Source organism: Panthera leo, chromosome F2 (genome assembly GCF_018350215.1).
Source record: "Panthera leo isolate Ple1 chromosome F2, P.leo_Ple1_pat1.1, whole genome shotgun sequence".
Taxonomy (NCBI): domain Eukaryota; kingdom Metazoa; phylum Chordata; class Mammalia; order Carnivora; family Felidae; genus Panthera; species Panthera leo.
This window is the reverse complement of record NC_056695.1, coordinates 50,644,543-50,664,410: the sequence shown is the minus strand read 5'-3', so window position 1 is coordinate 50,664,410 and position 19,868 is coordinate 50,644,543. Positions and strand designations below refer to the sequence as shown.

At 35.7% G+C, this 19,868-nt stretch overlaps 1 protein-coding gene across 2 annotated transcripts in view; it reads right to left on the bottom strand.

Annotated features, from left to right (window-relative positions):
• ZFPM2 (zinc finger protein, FOG family member 2) overlaps positions 1-19,868 on the bottom strand; it is a 468,988-nt gene that overhangs the window by 347,515 nt on the left and 101,605 nt on the right. For both annotated transcript variants that reach the window (XM_042923254.1, XM_042923256.1), the window contains one exon: positions 1,524-1,625. In XM_042923254.1, coding sequence (XP_042779188.1) covers positions 1,524-1,625 — 102 coding nt within the window. The remainder of the gene's footprint in view (positions 1-1,523; positions 1,626-19,868) is intronic.

Genomic DNA, 19,868 nt, shown 5'->3' with positions numbered 1-19,868 from the left:
TGCTTACATACTCCCAAGCCACAGGGAATACAGTGGGCCCCAGACCATCAGAAAGAAGAAAATCTGCCCCCTCCAAGTTTCCACCATCGAAAGAGCAGCCAGAATGTACACTCTGTAAGTAGGCATATCCAAAAGGCCATTAAATCTAATTAATTTTAAGTGTAAAAACTCTAAGCAGCACACATATGCCTAATTCCATGAATAAAAAACAGCACAATACAAACTTCATCTATCCTTTTGAAATTAAATGTAATCCTCAAGAAAAAAAAAATGAAATTTTTCAAAGATTTTTTAAATTTTAATCCAAGGAATTCTTTCCTCTACCGAGAAGACAGAAACATTATGCTATAAGGGGAAAATGCCAGCAGTCTACAACTTCTTCCAAACCCTTAAAAAGTGGTATAATGGCACTTTAAATATAACACATTTTGATCCAAAATCTTGTATAACCATTATGTTGTATGTATACAGAATACAAACATTTGTGTGTATCATGAATAACATTAGAAATGACATCATAATAATCAGCTATACTGCATCTTCATTTTTGTTTGCATTATATTTTCCAGCTGCTGGTTTCAGAAAATTACCACTGGAGTCCTTCTCTTCTTCACGCACAGCAGAGAGCAATTTGCAAAGTCATGCAAGGGTGAAAATGTGATTGAAATATAGGGATCTTTCTTAATGAAAAATGTTACTGCTTTAGAAATTATGGCTAAAACTATTTCAAAACCTCGCTTATATCTTTAAGTCCTATGACATAATAGTCTCCATTTATGAATATACCATCAATTGTAAATTACTTGGCACCAAATATAAAGAGTTTTTTTTTAGTGAGTTCTTATGAACTGTATATATTTACATAAAATTATGTTGGTGTTTAGGAGTATTTTCATCATTTTTTTTTCTTGACATGATTAAATATCAGGATTTTTAAAATCAAATTAAATTTTCATTCATAAAGATGAAAATGTTGCCAAAACCTTGAATCAAATAGGAGTATCCGTTGATATTTTCTAAACTTCTAAATATATATTGAGATTTAATCTACAATTTACAATATGACTAAATTAAAAATATTTCTTTATAGTATTACTGTTACTTGTTTAAATGTGTTAAAATTATTCCCAAATTGAATGTAGATATAGCATCAAGATTTTTGTTCAAAAGAAACCCAAAAAGGCAAGTAGAATGAAGTAATTTTTATGTGACTGTGGAGTGAGAAAAAAATGGAGATTTTAAGCAGAAGAAACACTGCTTTTTCTAGTTCATTTAACAGAAAGATAAAAATCTTCTTTAAATAATGTTTACTTAAACTCCCATGTAACCTCCATTCACACACACAAATATATATATATATATACGTATATATATATTTATTATATATACGTATACATGTATATACATACATACATACATGAGCTGAGATTGTAACAGTTTTACAACCTAATTAAAATTTAAGAGGAAAAAGTGAATTCCTGATAGTAGCAACAACCGGTTGAATTTTAAATTTTCTGTCCTACCTGGTCCATCCCAATCATCTGTCTCAACTCCAGGCTGGCCTGGCTTTTCTGACTGTGTGTCCCCATCTGATTCTGCTGTCTCCTGGACTCCTTCATCATCACCTGAAAACACCAACACAGAGAGAAAAGGGGAAATAGTTAAAGCTCTCTATTTGACATTCAGATCCGGTAAAGGGATGTCCTTAGAGTATGTCTAAGCATATGTTGGTTACATATATTTGTCATTATGCAGAGAAAATGACCATGATTAATCATTTTGATATCTACTGTGGATTTATAGTAAAGAAAATCAGCATTAGTCATCAATACATGAATACATAAAGTTAACTGCTATAAACAAAAACATTTCTGTAAAAAATTCAGTGTTATTAATATTTTATATAAGAATAAAATTTAAAAAGCAGTGTGTAATTACCACTTTTAATATGAAAAACCTTAACTCTTGTATTTCCAAATAATAATTTTTATAAAGGCAAGGCGCAGCAAAACAAAAACAAAGCAATTAACTGGCTTAGGGTAAGACATATTTAGGTTTGGGGCCGAATTTAGATTATTTTGAAGATTCCATCCCCCCCTCCCCGCCCCCAGCTTTTAGCTTGCTAAAACCTATTTTTTAAATGGGTATAAAAAGGCCATAAATAATTAGCATATGAGATGAGCCAGTGACTCAAGTCTTCACAATGCAAGAAACTATAAAGCTATACTTGAGAAGTGAAGGGAGTTCACACAGTTTCATGTTTTCATTTCCACATAAGAAAAAAAAATGTTATATTTTTTGAGCGAGAGTATAGTTATGGCAAAGAGCATATGTTAACAAGGCAAGTGCATATCAAGAGGTCTAATTTATAAGAACCTTCACTTTAAGTAATAAAGCAACTCCTTTATAGGAAAGTAATCCATGGTAACATGGTACACACAAAAATATTGCAAAATATACCTACTATAAATGGTAATAGAGATCAGAAAACCGAATAACAAGAAAATGCGATGTCATACCAAATTCGTTACAAAATGGATACCAAAAACATGGCAATTAAATGTTGAATCTAATAATGCTAAAAATTTTAAATTAAATTGCTTGCCCATCTAGGCTTTCTCTAAAGTATTTTCCACATAGTTGTCCAAATCTATAATAGTACTTAAGTTTTTATATGATTATAACAAAAAATACATTGAATTCTTAACATCTTTACAAGTAACACAGAAATAACAAAATTTTCAGGAAGCGATTCTTATTGCAAAGACATTAATGTGATGTTGAGTTTTGAACGTCAAACTCCATAAATTTTGTATTTCATTTCCATATATAGCTTCACAAAATGAATCATTTTTAAAAAGTGGAATAAAGGTAGAGAGAATGCAGAAACCCAGTGACAACTCTGTTGTCACCATTTCCATAGCACAGGATCATTGGCTCTGGTGGGTGACAAAGAATAAAAAAGATACCCCCACACTGCCAAACCCATGTTTGGAATTGAAGGATCTTTGAAAGTTGAGTTCTCTCTTCTTTTCAGGATGACTACAATGAATAGCAAGGGAATTATTTCCATAAAATAATAGATACTGAGCATTTACCATGTTTAAGGAACTGTAGTAGATATAGCAGGATATATATGGAAAAATACAATACTTTTTTGGAAGGAGCATAAAACCCATTTAAGAGAGTAAGTTCACAAATAATGAGAGTGCAAGACAAGGTCCAAGTGCCATAAGAAAGGTACAAAGACTCAGGAGTAAGATAAGACTTTTAATCTGTGCTCCTTTTTACAGGTCACATAGAAGAACATGGACACATCAACCAATTATCTTACAAGATCAGTGGAAGAGTTCTGCTCTCACTTCTCAGACGCAAAGAGGGATGGTTCTCAGCCTGCATAGACAAGTAGGCTGTACAGCCTTTTAATATTTTCAAATGCTGTGAACCCTGAACCAAGTGCCCCTCAGCCCAACCCTCCCTGCCCCAGCCCCTGTCTAGTGTGCCCCCTCCTATCTCCCCTAATCCAGAGACTAGGGGTTTACGTCTATTCAGCAAGAGGTTTATGGCATCTGCTCTGATCGGTCAGAGCCCAAGTTGTACCAGTTGTTAAGTACTTTGAAAAGTATGCCCACATATATATGAGTATTGAACTAAAGCTATGCAGGTAGCAGACTGGCATAACTGGCATAAGGATTAGCTCTGGCAGAAAACCCTGATACTTTCTATGAGCTAGTTATTCTCGGCTTGCCCCTTCCTGATGGCCTCAATTGACTCTCTTCCCTCTATGTCCTACTTTGTACTTTGTGCCCCATGAGGCAGAATTCTGTGGACCCCATCACTGGGGCTGCTTTATTCTCTTATTCCTGGGCGGGTTCAATCAATGGGAGGCACTTACAAGATGAGACGATCAGGGAGCAGGAAGAGAGAAGACAGGTACATGTCCTCCAACCCCATCTTTTTTAGGGTCTCCAGTTGGGAGCAATGGCTGTGTTGTACGTGGGCACTCTTAAGCGGCTCATATGCTTCTCCCACACTCCCGCAGTACTATCACTTCCCATGACTCTTCAGATCAGGAGAGCTAACAGCTTCTCACTGTTGCCAGCCATTGGTGCTCCCCATCCCTTGTTGGTTTGGTTTCCTTAACCGCCTCCATACCTTGTACACTGTCTCTTCACCAAACTCTCTTTAGCAAAACCCACTGGCCAAGTTATCAGTTTCCTTCTGGGACCCTTACTGAAGTACTCAATTTCTTCCGAACCTCCTTATGTAATTATGTTCATAGTTTTTTGTCCAGTCATGCGTAGTAAGCTTTCTTTAAACAGAGTCACTTATTGAGCACTGTGTGTTATATGTTAAGTAATGAATCACTAATTTCTACTCCTGAAACTAATTATTACATTATATGTTAACAAATTAGAATTTAAATAAAAACTTAAAAAAAAGCAGACTCACTTTTTATAACATACAAACATATTTTTTAATGAAAATTTTATCACTGCTATAAAAGAAAAATCAGGATTAGATGCTCCTAATAGAAGGTAATAATGAACATAAATACAATAAAAATAAAGGTAACATTACTAACTTCTAGATATTGTGTTTATTTAGACTCTGAGTCTCTGGTCTCATTTCCCTGTGATAGAAAGGAAGAGTAACAAGTTATTTAAGTCACAGTAATATGAAGATGAAACATTTTCACTGATCCACAAAGAATACAAAAAGCTTGAAAACCTTCTCACCAAATGATTCAATGCTACTTAATACAATAATCCATGTAGCACCTTAATCTTCTGGTACCTCTAGGATACCAGACCCAATTGGGGGAAATATGACCTTTACAACACTTTATTTTTCATGGACACTGGAGCCCACAGACTGAGTGGAGGTTTAACTCAGGGGAATACCGCAGGGGAATTTACAAAGGAAAATGTCTTCCCCAACAGTGAAGAGTAAAGAATGCAACCTATAACTTTAAACGGTGTCCGTTTCTTCTAAGCACTTTTCTCATGTCTTATGAATCTTGAAACAAGGAAATCTGAGCAAGGTCGGGGGTTGGGGGAGGACTCTGGAGATGATCTGACCCAAATTAGAGAAATTTACTGATTACAAAATCGATGCACAGATAGGGTAACTTATGTATGATCTTAGAGCCACTGTATTTATTTCTGCATCAGTCACCCCTCCCAAACCTTCACATGCTGGACCAATTAAGTGTTTCCCAGTCATCACAGGGGTGACTGATGGAAGCAGCTTTTAGTAGATATCCTCTCCTCAACAAGTAAGAAGCAGGATTATAGGGGAGCATGAAGAGGCATCATAAAGGCCACCACAAACAGCAGTTTATACAAGGTTAGGAATTAAATCTGAGTCTTCTAACTGCCTGTCTAGCATTCTTTCCAAAATATCCTTTCTTGCCTCTCCTATACTCCACCCCCACCAGTTGAGTAGAGAACCATGCATACCTGGAATAGCTGAATAATCCCAGAGCAAGACATACCCAAGCAAGCATGGGACATGCTGTTAAAAATTACATATCCCCCCCCCAAAAAAATTACATATCCAAGGGCTCAGATAGTAGAATTCTGGGTAGAACCATTTGGATAAATTAAGTTCCATATGCAGATATTAACTATATCATCCTGATGGCCACACAAAGGAGTAAATCTTTCTGAATTTTGCTATTACATTTGAATTGCTGGAAACTCGGGATGCCATGCAAAATTTACTCAATTGTGAACATTTATAGTGCATATTTCTGAAGATACAATGAGATATATACTTTCCCTTAAGGACCATATAATCTAGTAAAGGAGTCAGGTAATATGCATAAGAGAAGTAACCACTGATAAAAAACCATAATCAGGGTAATCCATGAATAATTCCAAATGAAAACACATAAGATACAGAAATTCAGAGACCAGAAGCGTAAAATGACATTGACCAATGGAGAACCTAGTACAATTAATTCTGAAGTTCTTCACATTGAAGTCAATGAAATATTTAAGTAGGGGGTTGATATGATCATGTGACACAAATACAATAACCAACATATATTTATTGGGTTTCCATGAACATGTTTTTTTCTCAGACATCTGGTCTTTGGGTCCCCCCTTACTTGTTCTATAACCACAATCTGACTCATGTCTCAGACATTCTTGCCCAAAAACTTTTGTGAGACTATAGTTAAGTCTACTTTGAAATATTTTATTTGGTAAATTACATATTTGGAAGGAAAAATAATGAGAAGTATAGTGGGAAAAAGGGATGTTTCGAAGACTATATTGTGGAGGAATCACAATAATCATGAAAATCAGAAGTTAAAAGAATTCCCCTGAATCTGTAAATGTTTATCTTTATTGAAGAGAGATGAAATAAACCATTCTTTATTAATATATTAAAATAAATTTGGAGTCCCAGGCACTGTGCTGAGCACTAAGAATATAAAACAAAGATGGTTCCGCTTCTCATATAACTTCAGACTAGGACAGAGACAAATCAATAATTGCAATCTTGTGTGGCAAATGCTTTAGTGAGACCAGTCCAAGACGTGACAGGAGCACACAGGCATGACACCTAACCCAGACTTGGTGCAATAGAAGGTTCCTGGAGGAAAGAACCAATAACATTTCTGAAATTCTGGAGGCGTTATCTTACATAAAACTGAATTCTGTAGGTTTCATGCCCTGAGGCTCCATGACTGAAAACCATTTCTCAGATTAAAAATGAAAGTCATCTCCCCAAAGAATTCCATATAGAACATTACAGTAATTAAGTTGCTGTGCAGGAAAAATGGTGGTGAAACTGACCACCTTTCAATGATGTGAGAGTAGAATCCATACAAAGTTTTAAGATGCTAAGAGAAGTAATTTGAGAACTGCTACTACAGTATGATGGTTGAATGCATGAAGTCATTTCGTTCATTCAGCATAGGCTAAATTTACCCAGGATCATTCTCATCTAATATCTTGGGAAAAAATAGCAGGATGACTACAAATCTCAGCAGACCTTGATGCACACAGAAATTTGGTAAATCACTCAAAATGAAAAAAATATAATTTAGCCTATTAGAGGCTTGATTGAACTAGTAATTTCATATAATAAAATACTTTCATTAAATGTCACTTAACTGCCAGATTGGAACTATTGAGCTTAGATTTCAACTTGCACCAACATCTGGAGCAATACTCAGTATTGATAATCCTGATTCATGGGACAATTTGCTCTAATTTGTTTCATTATGCAGCACATATAATTAGAACTACTGAAAATAAATATTGCAGAGTATTTAGTTAAGGAAACACTGTAAAGATAGTTGATTGTATACAATTAACAGCTCAAAAGAAATTACATTTTGCAACTGTTTTAAGCTATTTTAAAACTGGGTAAATGTGCAATATATATCACATTAAGAAAAATAAACTCAGGACAGGAGAATAGTTTAAAGCCCTTGATCAGTTATTTAATCATGTTTCTTAAAGAAAAAATGAGAAAAAGGAAAAGATGACCAAAAACATAAGACTGTCATGTGAAGTGACACACATGGGTGCAGAAAACAAAATGGGCTGGAATTAAATTTATATTCATCTCCGTATCTGCACATAAAGATGAATAAAGGCAGAGAACAGGTCTGCACGCTTGGGTTCTATATTAAACCTAAACATGGCTAACATTTCTTGACCACCCCTCAGCACTAGTTAAATGTTTTGTGAACATCACATCAGCCCTGCCATGCAATGTTATCCCTGTATTTCAGAAGAGTAAGCCAAGAGGCAGATACGTGAGAAGATGCCCAGGCATAGTGCTAGCAAGTGGAACATCCAAGAACTGACCCCAAGTCACTCTGACTCCAGCGACCATACTCCAAACCTATTAGGATATTACAGTGAATCTCTATTGATGATCAAGCAACAAGATAGCTGATTCTCCTTTCCATATATAATAGGCCTTGTTCCTTCACTATGCTTACATATTAAAATGAAAGATTCAATGGATATAATATTTAGAAGCATTATTTTTCTGAAGGTATACTGTTGGACTTGGAACTCAGTAAAATCAACTACACATAGATGCTTAATCAATTACCATTACTCGCTGATGAGTTATAAAATTAGATCTTGGTTTCATTCTTTTTACCCTAACCTACTGCAGTATCATTACATTTGCTAATTAATTGCCTTCAGCACATTATTTCTATTTAATAACTAAAATACGTCACATTTGTCAACTTTTAGACCCTTCATCTTCCGAGTTTATCTCAGGAAACTAACTCTCATTTTTATGGTAATGTTTTTATCTAATTCATTTTTAATCTTTTTACTAATGAAAAATGAAATGATTAAAAAACAATTTAATCGAATATGAAATCTCTGAATTACTTTTAAGAAAACACTATTTTTTCCCTTCACAATAGGGACTTGCTTCTTTCCCTTTCAATATATTTATTCTCATGGAAAATTTATACACAGAACTTTATTTTGATACTAATCCAACCCCAGCTTCTTTGTGATTTGAATGGAAATGACTTTATTGACCATTGTTTTTTATTTATTTCTATTTTTGATTCTTATATGTTTGAAATCAGTACTTTAAGTAGCTTATGAAAAATGGCATGAATAATTAATAGCCAAGATAATAATGACAAGTTTGTTAAGATACTGCTTCAAAAGCTGTGTTGGTAGGAAAAGGACAAGAAGACAGAAAAGGATGCTAGGAAGAGAATTGCAGAAAGAGCTAGGAATGCATTTGACATCCATTCATTTACTTGCTAAATTCTTTATTCACATACTTTTAAATAGAAATTTCAGTGTATTTTTAGCAAAGCACAAACACATTTAATGGAATAACCACTATATATATCCAGAGACCAATTCATAAAAAGATGAAACAGAATAAATGTCAAGCGGTAACAAAATCTATAATATTTCTAAAATTATGGCTATGGAGTTAATGGTTTTCCATTGCAAGATTAAACTCTTTTGTTGCTCTTTTAAAAGATATCATACATATTTTGTGGGCCCTTCCATTTTCCTTAGTCTAGTTTTCAGAATCAATGAGAGCCCTATAGGGGGAAATTGAAGGTGTTATTGAGCAATATAATACACAGCACAAATGACTCGGGGAAATGCACCAGAATATAGTCTTTCGAACACATGAAACAGAATCTTCAAATTCCATATTAGGTATTGTTGGCAAGGTGGTCAAAGCAGCAGCTCTCCTTGCTAGGCAAAAATAATTTCAAAACCATAAACACCTTTTCACCCAAAGTTAGACATGCCTGTATAAATTAAAGATTTGCCACATACTGAGAAAGCCACTTTTTCAGCACAAATAGCAGCAGTGTTTGCCAGCAGTCATACAAGAAAACAGCCCTCTTCAACCCTGCTCCTTTAATCCATGTAGTTCCTATCAATATTAACCTCTTATAGAAATTCTTGTACAATAAAACTATTGAACTTTCTTGACTAAGAGTGTTACTGTAGCTGTTAGTCATCCCTATAATGTATTTCGCAATCAGCTAAATCATCAAAGTATTTTTTAACAATGAACAGTTCAGAAGTGACAGATCTACTTTCTTGTTCACACTGCTTATCAGAGAATAGATATCACATATGTTTTCCAGGTGCTTCCTATAGTTAGGATACCTTCACAGAAGCCGCTCATGAAAGATAAGGTCATAAAAGAGATGAAAAATGTGTGAGCTTCATACACTTATGGTTTTATCATCAGACAAGATAGCTTTGGTTAAAGGACTGTAACAGTCAAAAACAGAAAACTACAGCTTTGTATTGAAGGGCGAGGACATTTAAGTTTACGATTCAGTTCTGGTTTGCTTTGCCTAATAGCCTCACGATATTGTTGGGCTTAAAACAACTGTTTGGTTATAGATTCATCAAACAAAAGCATCATGTTAAATTAACACTGCATTGTCAAAATTATAGATATGGTTATGTCGCCAGATACAAAAATAAAAATGTACAATTATTATCCCTTTTTGCCAATACCTAAGAAGATACCTAAACATTTCAACCATTTGATAAGAAAAGGTCCATTATTCTATGGACCTCTATAATGGTGTCTGACTTAAGTCTCCCTTAGATGTGCTGTAAGTGTATAAGAAAATGTAGGGTTTTGCCATATTCTGGATAGTTATATTCAGTAGACAGTTATTTTTAAAAATGCATGCGATCTCCTTACTATGTCACTGTTTTGGCAATAACCTTTTATCATATTCCAGAATATGAGCAATTAAACACGTCAATAGAATAGAGTCCACATTTATCTGATTATGAATTTTCAGACACTGGATTTCTTGATTTCAGACAATTGTGGATGACAGTGGTGACAGCCGTCCAGAGCTAAGTCTGCTACCTGGAGAAGAAGCTCCTCTCTACAGTTAACGGGTAACCACCATAATTTGTGGCATTCTATCACAGCCAGTAAGAGGAAATTATTCAACATACTGATGATGTTTATGGTAGCTATATTACATAAAAGTCACAGTGTTAATAACTCAGGAATAAAGGACAGTGATTTATAAATTATTTCTAGTCTTAAACACTTACCCCACATTTGAATATCATCTCCCATGTGAAAAGAGCTTTTCACAAAGTTTAAGTTCACTAAAGATCTGGTGCATAAGGGAAATATCCACATGTGATAAAATAAGGCAAATTCTCAGCAGTATATCATTCAAAAATTTCTGCTTATTACTTTTCTCTATGGACACTTGAAAAAAATCAATATATAAGCCAAGTGTGGGAGAATAAAAAAAAAAACCTACTTTAAAAAGATTTTTCTAAAATGTGTATCTCAAAGCTTGTATTTAACTATTTTTCCTTATTGTCTCTTCCCTTTCTCCCTACCTACCCCACCCCTGCCCCCCAAAAAAACCCTCACTGAACTATTATATTCCATTCAGAAAAGGAGCACGTGGGTGCTGAAGCGTCCGACTTCAGCTCAGGCCATGATCTCACGGTTCATGGGTTCGAGCCCCATGTCGGGCTGTGCTGACAGCTCAGAGCCTGGAGCCTGCTTTGGATTCTGTGTCTCCCTCTCTGTCTGCTCCTCCCCCATTCATGCTCTGTCTCTCAAAAATAAACATTAAAAAATTTTTTTTAAATAAAAAGACAAAGAAGAGGATCCTACACAGTTAAGGCACTTCTTGCTCCAAAGAAGAAAGTAATGCCTGATAATCTGTAAGTGAGGATACTCTCAACTGTAATTTATCTTTTACAGATCTGTTGTTGTATTATCAAGAAACCATCATCCCTTCAGTCTGCTGGCTTCGGTCTTCAAGATTCAAACCCAGCATTCATTTTAGGAAATCATCACCATCAACAACAACACAAAGTAAAGCCAAATCTCACAGTCTCTGAAATGGTCTCTTTAACAAGCCAGCCCCATCTACACAGAAAGACCAAGCCAGTTTAAGATGATGTCTGAACACTGCTTTCCATAGAACCTTATTGTTTATTCCTTCCTCTTTAACAAAATGATTTTTCCAAAGAGGCCTCATAATCCATTTAAGAATATGATTCATAAGCAATTACTCATTACCATAGTGTTCCATTACTACAATATAATTTACTAATTACAAACAGACTTTATTCAAGCCACACATACAAAGTGCTAAAGGCCAGCGGAGAATGAGTATTCTGGGACAGCAACCAACAGCTTCAGTCTGTATCTGAAGGCCCTTTACCCAACACTAGTTGATACCTAATGACAAATGACTCTCAGAGCTCAAAACTAGGGGATAACAGTTATTTCTGCAGATAAATTGAAATTACACCTTACCCCCATTTTCTCTCTCTACTATGGCTTATGGGAAGCTCGGATTTGCATTTAATGCTTCAGCTTTCAAGATATCGATCTTCCTATTTTATGCTCCTTCTCGTCATTTCCTATCCTTCACCTTAGGGTCATTGTCATCTCTCTGGCCCACACCTATTTCTCCAGGGTCAACTCACACAACAATCTCCATCGCCCTCTTTGCATGTTCATCAGGCTCTTGCCAACCATATGCTGTTCCATCTATCTGAAACATTATTACCTCTTTTTATCTAATTAATGCCTATTCAGCATTAGATGCCAGCTCAAGTATCGTATCCTTAAAGGATACTTTCTCTGACCTTCCTCACTATGTCAAACCACCCTGTACCACTTATGTGATTATTTTAGTAATGCCTGCCTCCCCACTATCATGTAAATTCCAGAATAGCCAGAGGCTTCCCTGTGTTTACTTACATGGTATCCACAGCATGCCCCACAATGTCTGATATAGCACATGTTCAATAAATATTTATCAAACTGGATAAAGTATGCATATTGAGTGAACTGGCTGCATAACGCTTTGAGTCATTAACCCAATAATCAAGTAAAGGCATATAAAATCTATGCCCTTTGCATAAACTGAAAACCCTTCATAGTAACAGAATTTAGAGCTGGGCATGTGGCCGCCTGATCATAAAGACCACATTTGCCAGCCTCCCTTTTAGTGAGGTGGACCACTCATAAGACTAAGTTCAGGACAAGAGAATAGAAATAGGAGAGTTTTGTGGCAGCTTCCAGGAACCTATCCTTCTAGTTGAATCTAATCCTGATTACGTTTGCATATCTGTGCAATAAAAAGGAAAAAAAAATATTCTAGGTCACATCAGCCTCATTCCAACTCAGATCCAAATCTAGCTTCTACCGCCAGTGGAGAGAGAGAGTCCCACGTATGCTATCACAATACCCATTCAGACTCTTTTTACCACAAGGTCTCCCCACACCACCTCCTCCCTCAGGGCCAGCAAGAGGTCCTTGGCTGCTGGTGATAACGCAGGAAAAACATAGATAGTATCCACAGCATCATCCAGATTTTTAGAAGCGTGGGAGAATTTTTCCCCCTTCTGCTCTAATTTTTAACACAGCACTTTCATGAGTGTCTGCGGTCTCTTTAGGCACAGGGTGACTTATCCCATAATGATAACAGATTTGGAATTCAGATATCTAAATACCAAGACATTTTGGGAACCTTACTCAAGGTTTTCTAAAAATGATGAATTTGAAACCACACTTCATGCTGGATCATTGCTATCTCCTCTGAGCTCACTCATATTGACCAAAGGTACTAATGGGGGTTGACTCAGGCTTTCTGAAGCCTAAAGCTTACACAGTTTGGGAGGCCCTCCATAAAAGAGGAATACAAAGCCATAATTAGAAAATTAGGTGCAAGGCCTTGGAAGGAGTCTATGCAAGTGAGGAGTTCTAAAGCTCCACTGCGCTGCATTGAACTATCCTGGATGTATCATTTGATATAAAAGTAGCTAAACAACTGCCAAATACACGAAAATGGTAAATTAATATATCTAATATTGCTCTGGCAATGTTAAGTGTAAAGATAAGATTCACATTTTATGTAAATTTTCAAAACTCCTTCCTTTTATTAGTGATCAGAGTTTTTAAGGCTGCTTCGGAGGTTCTTCTGCACAACTGCCAATATTAAAGAGAAAACATCATTCTTCTCTAAGTTGGGTTTTCCTTAGGATACAGGCTATTTTCCTTGTCCATTTCCTTCAGTATCACTCTCTATTTTTGAAGAAATGTTTCTTGTTATGAGTTCCTGTATCTCAGCATTCCATTTGGTATTCGGCCACCAGGACAGGATAGAGGCGCCCAAGACCCAAGGATTAAATGAGGCAGGTATGTGCTGGTAAATAGCACAATACTAGGAAGCTTGAGAAAGAACACACTCCTTCCTTTATCAGCTCAAACTTAACATTTTTTCCACTCCTTTTAGATATTCCTTGTCTCACTTATTCATGTTTTCTTTTCCTTACTAGAGGGCTGTATGTTTAAGAAACGAGAACATTCTTTATATATTCCCCTTTTTGCCTCTGTACATGTGTGGTCTGTGCAAACACTCACACATATCAATGCTTCTACAACCAGAAACAAGTAATATAGGTTCTCAGTGTTGTTTAACTAGACTGGACCACAATTCGCATTGAAAAAAAGCTTATCTGAATCAAAAATATACTGTCTTGTGCTAATGCTGTGCAACAAGAGAAATTATATCAAATCCTATTGTTAAATAGGTAGGGGGGCAAGTGTTTTATGTATCTGTAGATTTCTACCTTGATAAATCACTATCTTTAAAAATAATCCTTAAAGAGACCTTCCTTTCTCACTGTCAGAAAAATATAATCACAGCCTACTGTCTGTGCAATTCCACTCTCCATCTCCTACATACGTAAGACGTGGTAAGATACAGCCACTGTCAAGTTTCAGAACAGTTCCTTGTCTAATCTTTCCGCTTCTCCAGATCTCTGATACAGAACCTGTTAGAATGTATTGCTTACTTTTCCAGTTCCTATGTTTATCTCACTTCCACTTGTACCATCTGCTGCACTGCATTTCCTTCAGAAAAGTGAAAAGTTTCCACGGTGCCCAGAGCTTTCCCTGCAAACAATGCCCTCTTCCCCTCTTCCTTCCTTCCTTTCTCCACTTTGTATTTGGTCTCATTTTGTGTTAAGGTCAAGCTGTTTTAAAGAGTTCACTTTGCAAACATTTCTACAGGGCTGAAATTCCGATCCAAATAGTTCTGATGGATTTGTAAACATTCTTGCCATTTGTTACTGGCTTCTGCCCAAGTACACACATTTTGGGTTGTCCCCACTCATTTCAATTACCTGAAAACAACTTCGCAAGAAACGGGCAGTGAGAAACTGTGGCTTATTTTATGCCACCCAATGCGGGTGACATAACCATCCAGTTAGTATAATGAGTCTAAAGAGCATTCAACATAGCCCTCTCATTATGTCAAAATGCCAACTCCACTCACTGCTAAGCTAGTTTATGTTGATACAGAGTCTTGAAAGATGTAACAGAGGAGGCTCTAAATATTTTAAGCACACCTCTCATTCCTTGAACCTTTCTTTTTTATTTCTTTTTCTTAATATATCCCCTTATTCCTGACTGACACATCAGGCTTGATACGTGTTTAATTAGAGAATGCCACATTAAAAATACCTTGGAAAAGTTAGCTTTATACTTCATATGCCCAGGCTTCGTCAGACGGGTTCCTGTTCTTCTACAAGAATTATACTGATGGGCACCAGAAAACAAAATCAGTTCTCTATTTTCATAAGTATAATCACCTTAGTTTTCATTTAGTATTAACCTTTAGTAGTTTTGTGACTTTGACCAAGTTACTGACCCTCTGCAAGTCACAGGGGAAAATAGCATCTACCCTGCAGGACAGTAAGTTGATTAGAGATGATTCACGTACAGCAAGATGTCTGACTTTCAGGAGCAGTCAGCAAATGAAAGTTGTTATTACCATTATTATAATTATTATAATTGGTACGTAGTCTCAATGCCAATCTCTGGAATCTCATTGAACTACAAAAAAGAAGCTGAAACAGCAATCTGCATTCGTTATCAGTATTTACTCCATTGGTGTAACACATTCAGTTATTTTTACTTGACCTTTTAAGAACAACAAAAAAATGACTGACTTTATTACTGTAATTAAATTCATCCTACCACAGCTTTCATTTCCTTTTACACCTTCTACATTTAGGCCTACCAGAGATAAAGATTATCCCACCAGGTAGTAGAGGGGCAAGCTATTTAATACTTCCTGTTGCTTCTTAAGTAATAATCAAAACATTGTGAGAAATTTTATGTACTCACAAGGAAATACAAATTTTGTATTAAAAGACACAGAGCTTTGGAAGTCTTATTTGGTATAAACCTGAAATACGTTAGTGCAGAACAAAGGACATTTTCTCAAATCATTTATGCTGTTTAAGGATAAAAAGTAGAAGAGATGCAACTCCTTCTAACAGATCAGTTTCTCTAATATGATAACATTTTATCTAAGATCATGTGACCAACTGTCAGATTCAAGGTTGTAGAAGACGTTAACTCCATATGATTAAAATAAATTAGCTTCCCAGGGTTCTCTAATGCTAATGCTATGTTCGTAACGTAAATTTTCCATAAATAGAAAAATAAATTAAGAGTTAGTACATATAAATGACTGGCAAATATTAATGTACACCTGCATGAATTGTTATGTATATATATATATTTTAATTAAAAATGGCTATTTATACAATTACAACTTGATCAAAACTACTTCCTTCAAGGAACATGGGCTCTTTATTCATCCAAATATCACTGAGAAAATGTAACAATAAAAGGGCTTATAAATAGGTAGTTCTCCTTTACAGTACTCAGCTAAAATTAATGATTAATTCAGTATCCAGATTAAAAGTGAAAAAAATCAAACAACATAGATGTTTATTAATACCAGATGTGTGTATATATATACACATATATATACATATATATGTGTGTGTATATACATATGTGTATATATATGTATATACATATGTGTGTGTATATATACACACACACACACACCTGGAAATACTACATATATATAATATATATAGTACCATATATATATATAGTGTATATATATATATATATATATATATATATATATATATACACACACACACACACACACACACACATCTGGAAATACTACATATATATAACATATATAGTACCAGGAGGTTAAATAAACTCTTACTCTTCCTGTGACTTGCAACATTTTAGGGAAAACAACCAACTATAGTAAATTTTGCAGGTCAAAAAATGTTCTTTCACTTACAAAAACCTTACACATAAAACCAAAAAGGCGATTCCTCTAAATGGCAAAATATGATTTTGTAAGTAATTTTCCATTTTTATTATCAACAACAATGCTGATGTAAAATAAGAATATAACTAAAATTTGGCCAAATATCTCTTGGCATCTTAAGTAGCCAGGTACAAGCAGAATGAAATAAACTTTGTTACAACATGAAATTATTTAATAAATTATAAGAGAATTTGGTGATTATATATCTTATCAAGTCTTAAATACTTAACAAATATCTTTTGTAGATTGCACAATGAAGATCTGTTGGTGGTCAGCTTACAGACAAAACAATAAATTGAGTTGATCATATGCAAAAAAGTGGTCTACATAATCATATATGATTCATATAAATGATATCATCATGAGTCATTTCAACACCACATAAAATCAATCATTTTGATTTTGTTGAAATTATTATGATGATATATTTGGGATCAGAGATGACGTAGACAGACAAAGCTTGATCTGACTCTTACATATAAAACACTAAGTCGTGGGCAAAATCTGTACACCCTCTGGTCCATCAAAACCAAGAAAATGCTGACTCCCTGTAAGAACAAACTGCCTTCTAATGCTCTCTCATTTTTTCCAATAACTGTAGTTTTAGAAAATATCTTTCAGATTGCAAACAAAAACTGTTTTGGAGATTTTAACATGGCCACAAAAGAGTGATAGGTATTATTTTTTTCTTCCAGTCTCATGAGATAAAAATACAAGCAAGGACATAAATACAGCCTCTATGTCTCTATTCTAAAAAAAATGCTCTCCATTTTGCATTGTTACATGACTTACATAAGAAAATGGTACGGATTTTAAAATAAATGTTAAAAAAAAGAAGTACTGGATCCAGGAAAACAGATCCAGGTTTGCCAAGGAACAATAATGTCATGTGGAGGGAGGGGGAGGTGGTGCAGAAGGAAAAAGGGAGGTCCGTGCCAAGCAAAGCTGGGGGCTGTTCAATCAGCTCTATCAGGGCTCCATCAGTGTCTCCACTCCAGCCAAATCCAGAGAAAACAAGGAGTCAAAGATTCAGGTCAATAAGCTTATAGGCGATTTGCACAAACAGTTCCTCCAGCAAGGTAAAAAACAAAGTCATATTGGCTTTTCTTTTTTATTCCTTCTCTTTGAACTCCCTGGTCCAAACACACCCTGGAAATGTCAATGTTATATGCAAGAATTTTAAAAGCTCAGCTTCTTAATCCCGTTAAGAAAAAAGGAACAAAGTTGCCTGTAAGATCTCCTTCTTTATTGAACTCAAAGTGATTATGGAAGAGCCGCCTTTTGCAAATTCTGATTCCAGTTGCCCAAGCATCAGAGGAGGCAAAAACATGTCATTAAAGGCAAAAGTGAGTAGGAAAGAAAGCAACCCAATTGAGAAGGGTTTATGAAATACAAGTAAACAGACTTTCTGAATTGAAAAAAATAATAATAAAATAAAAAGAAAATAGGAAACGACACAGTCAGTGTATATGTTGGACACTGGATTAAATGAAAAACAAGTAGTTACTACTCCCACAACCAAATCTGCATGAAGGTGCGGGGTTTTTTCTTCTTTTCGGTATTAGGAATCTAGATAACATTTTTGTTGCTTTACTTTAACATGGGAAAGGGGGATTAATGCAAATAATCTAAGCTTGGATTTGTTACCAAAGAGAAATCGTACTTTTCCTCAGTTATTTCTTAGTTTTTAAACTAAACTACGAAACTACATAAACTGATAGAATTAAAAGGAATGTGGGAGGACATTTCAATGAGCCTGGCAACCTACCGGCAGAAACAGTTAAGCACAATGATAAAACCGACTCAGATACTCACGTCTTCTACTCGTTATCTTTCTGATACAAGGATGTCGCATTGTGGAAGGGAGCAAAGTGACTCATACAATTCTCAAACACCCCAAACTGCTCTTCCGGAACCGACATTAATGAGCTACAGATGGAGTCTCATCAAGCCCTTGGCTAAAGGGATGATTGTGATTGGGGTTATCTGTATCCCCTGACAGCTTCCCCAAATTGCTTGTTTCCATTTCCTACTTTAACCTCTACTTTTTGTAGGCCTTTCTTTTCCAGGTATGTACCAACCTGTCATGACCATGCCTCTTCTCCCAGTTACACCTCAGCTCTCCTCTGTGGCTCTCTCAAGCTTTCCATAGTGGTTGTGAATCCAACAGATTCCTAGAGCAAGTCCCACAGGTAGGACTACACTTCTCCTACTCCCCAGCTCTCTGCTGTCCTCTTCTGGTTTTCCTGCAACACTAACCTCATAGGTACAGCAGATTCGACCCGGACGGAGTACCTGGAAGCTCATTCCCTTTCCTTAGGTCGCTGCTCAAAGTTCGCTCTCCCATCATTCTTACAAAATCTCTGTCTTGCGTGCGTGCGTGCGCATGTGCACGTGAACGCGCGCGCGCGCACACACACACCCACACACACCCACGCACCATTCTATTACCCTTACCTGTTTTGCTTTCTAGTGCTCAACATCACCCGTCATATTTTACAATGTGAGTCTGCTTATTTATTGTCTGTCTCTTCCTGAAAATAAGACTGGCTTTTGTCTCCGGCTGTATCCACAGCACCCGAGAAGTGGGTCTGGTACACACCAGATGCTTAAAAATGGGTTGAGTTGTATTGAATTTATCTATTGAACTGCTTCTGCCAACCTGATTAAATATCTGTTTATGTTTGCTTTTGGTTTGGTATTAATTACTTCTGGGGCTAGAGTTAAATCCAAGTCTCAGTAACTCAGGTTTTCTTCTGTTTTCTTTAATATGCTTTGCATTTTTCTATTTTCAAATTTCTTTAAACTTGAAGACCTCTAATATTAGTTCGTCTGTCTAGGTTAAGAACTTCCCCTAGTGATTTCTCTGACTATTCTCCAAACACAGATCCTATTATTTAAAGAAAGATTTGTCTCTCTTCCAAAATCAAGTCTGATGGCATCATTTTCCTTTTCAGCCTTTGTTTAGAGATGATATCAGCAGGAAACACTTGGTAAGGACCCTCACTACCTTTTCTAGATAATCAATAATTCAAAGTTCACCTACATATAGTTTCTTTGGAGTTTTCCTTTTTGAATAATAGTAGATTCTCCTAGCCTACAGTGATGTTGACCTGACACTTCTCTTCCTGTTCACATATCCTGTGACATTCTCTTGGAATATATC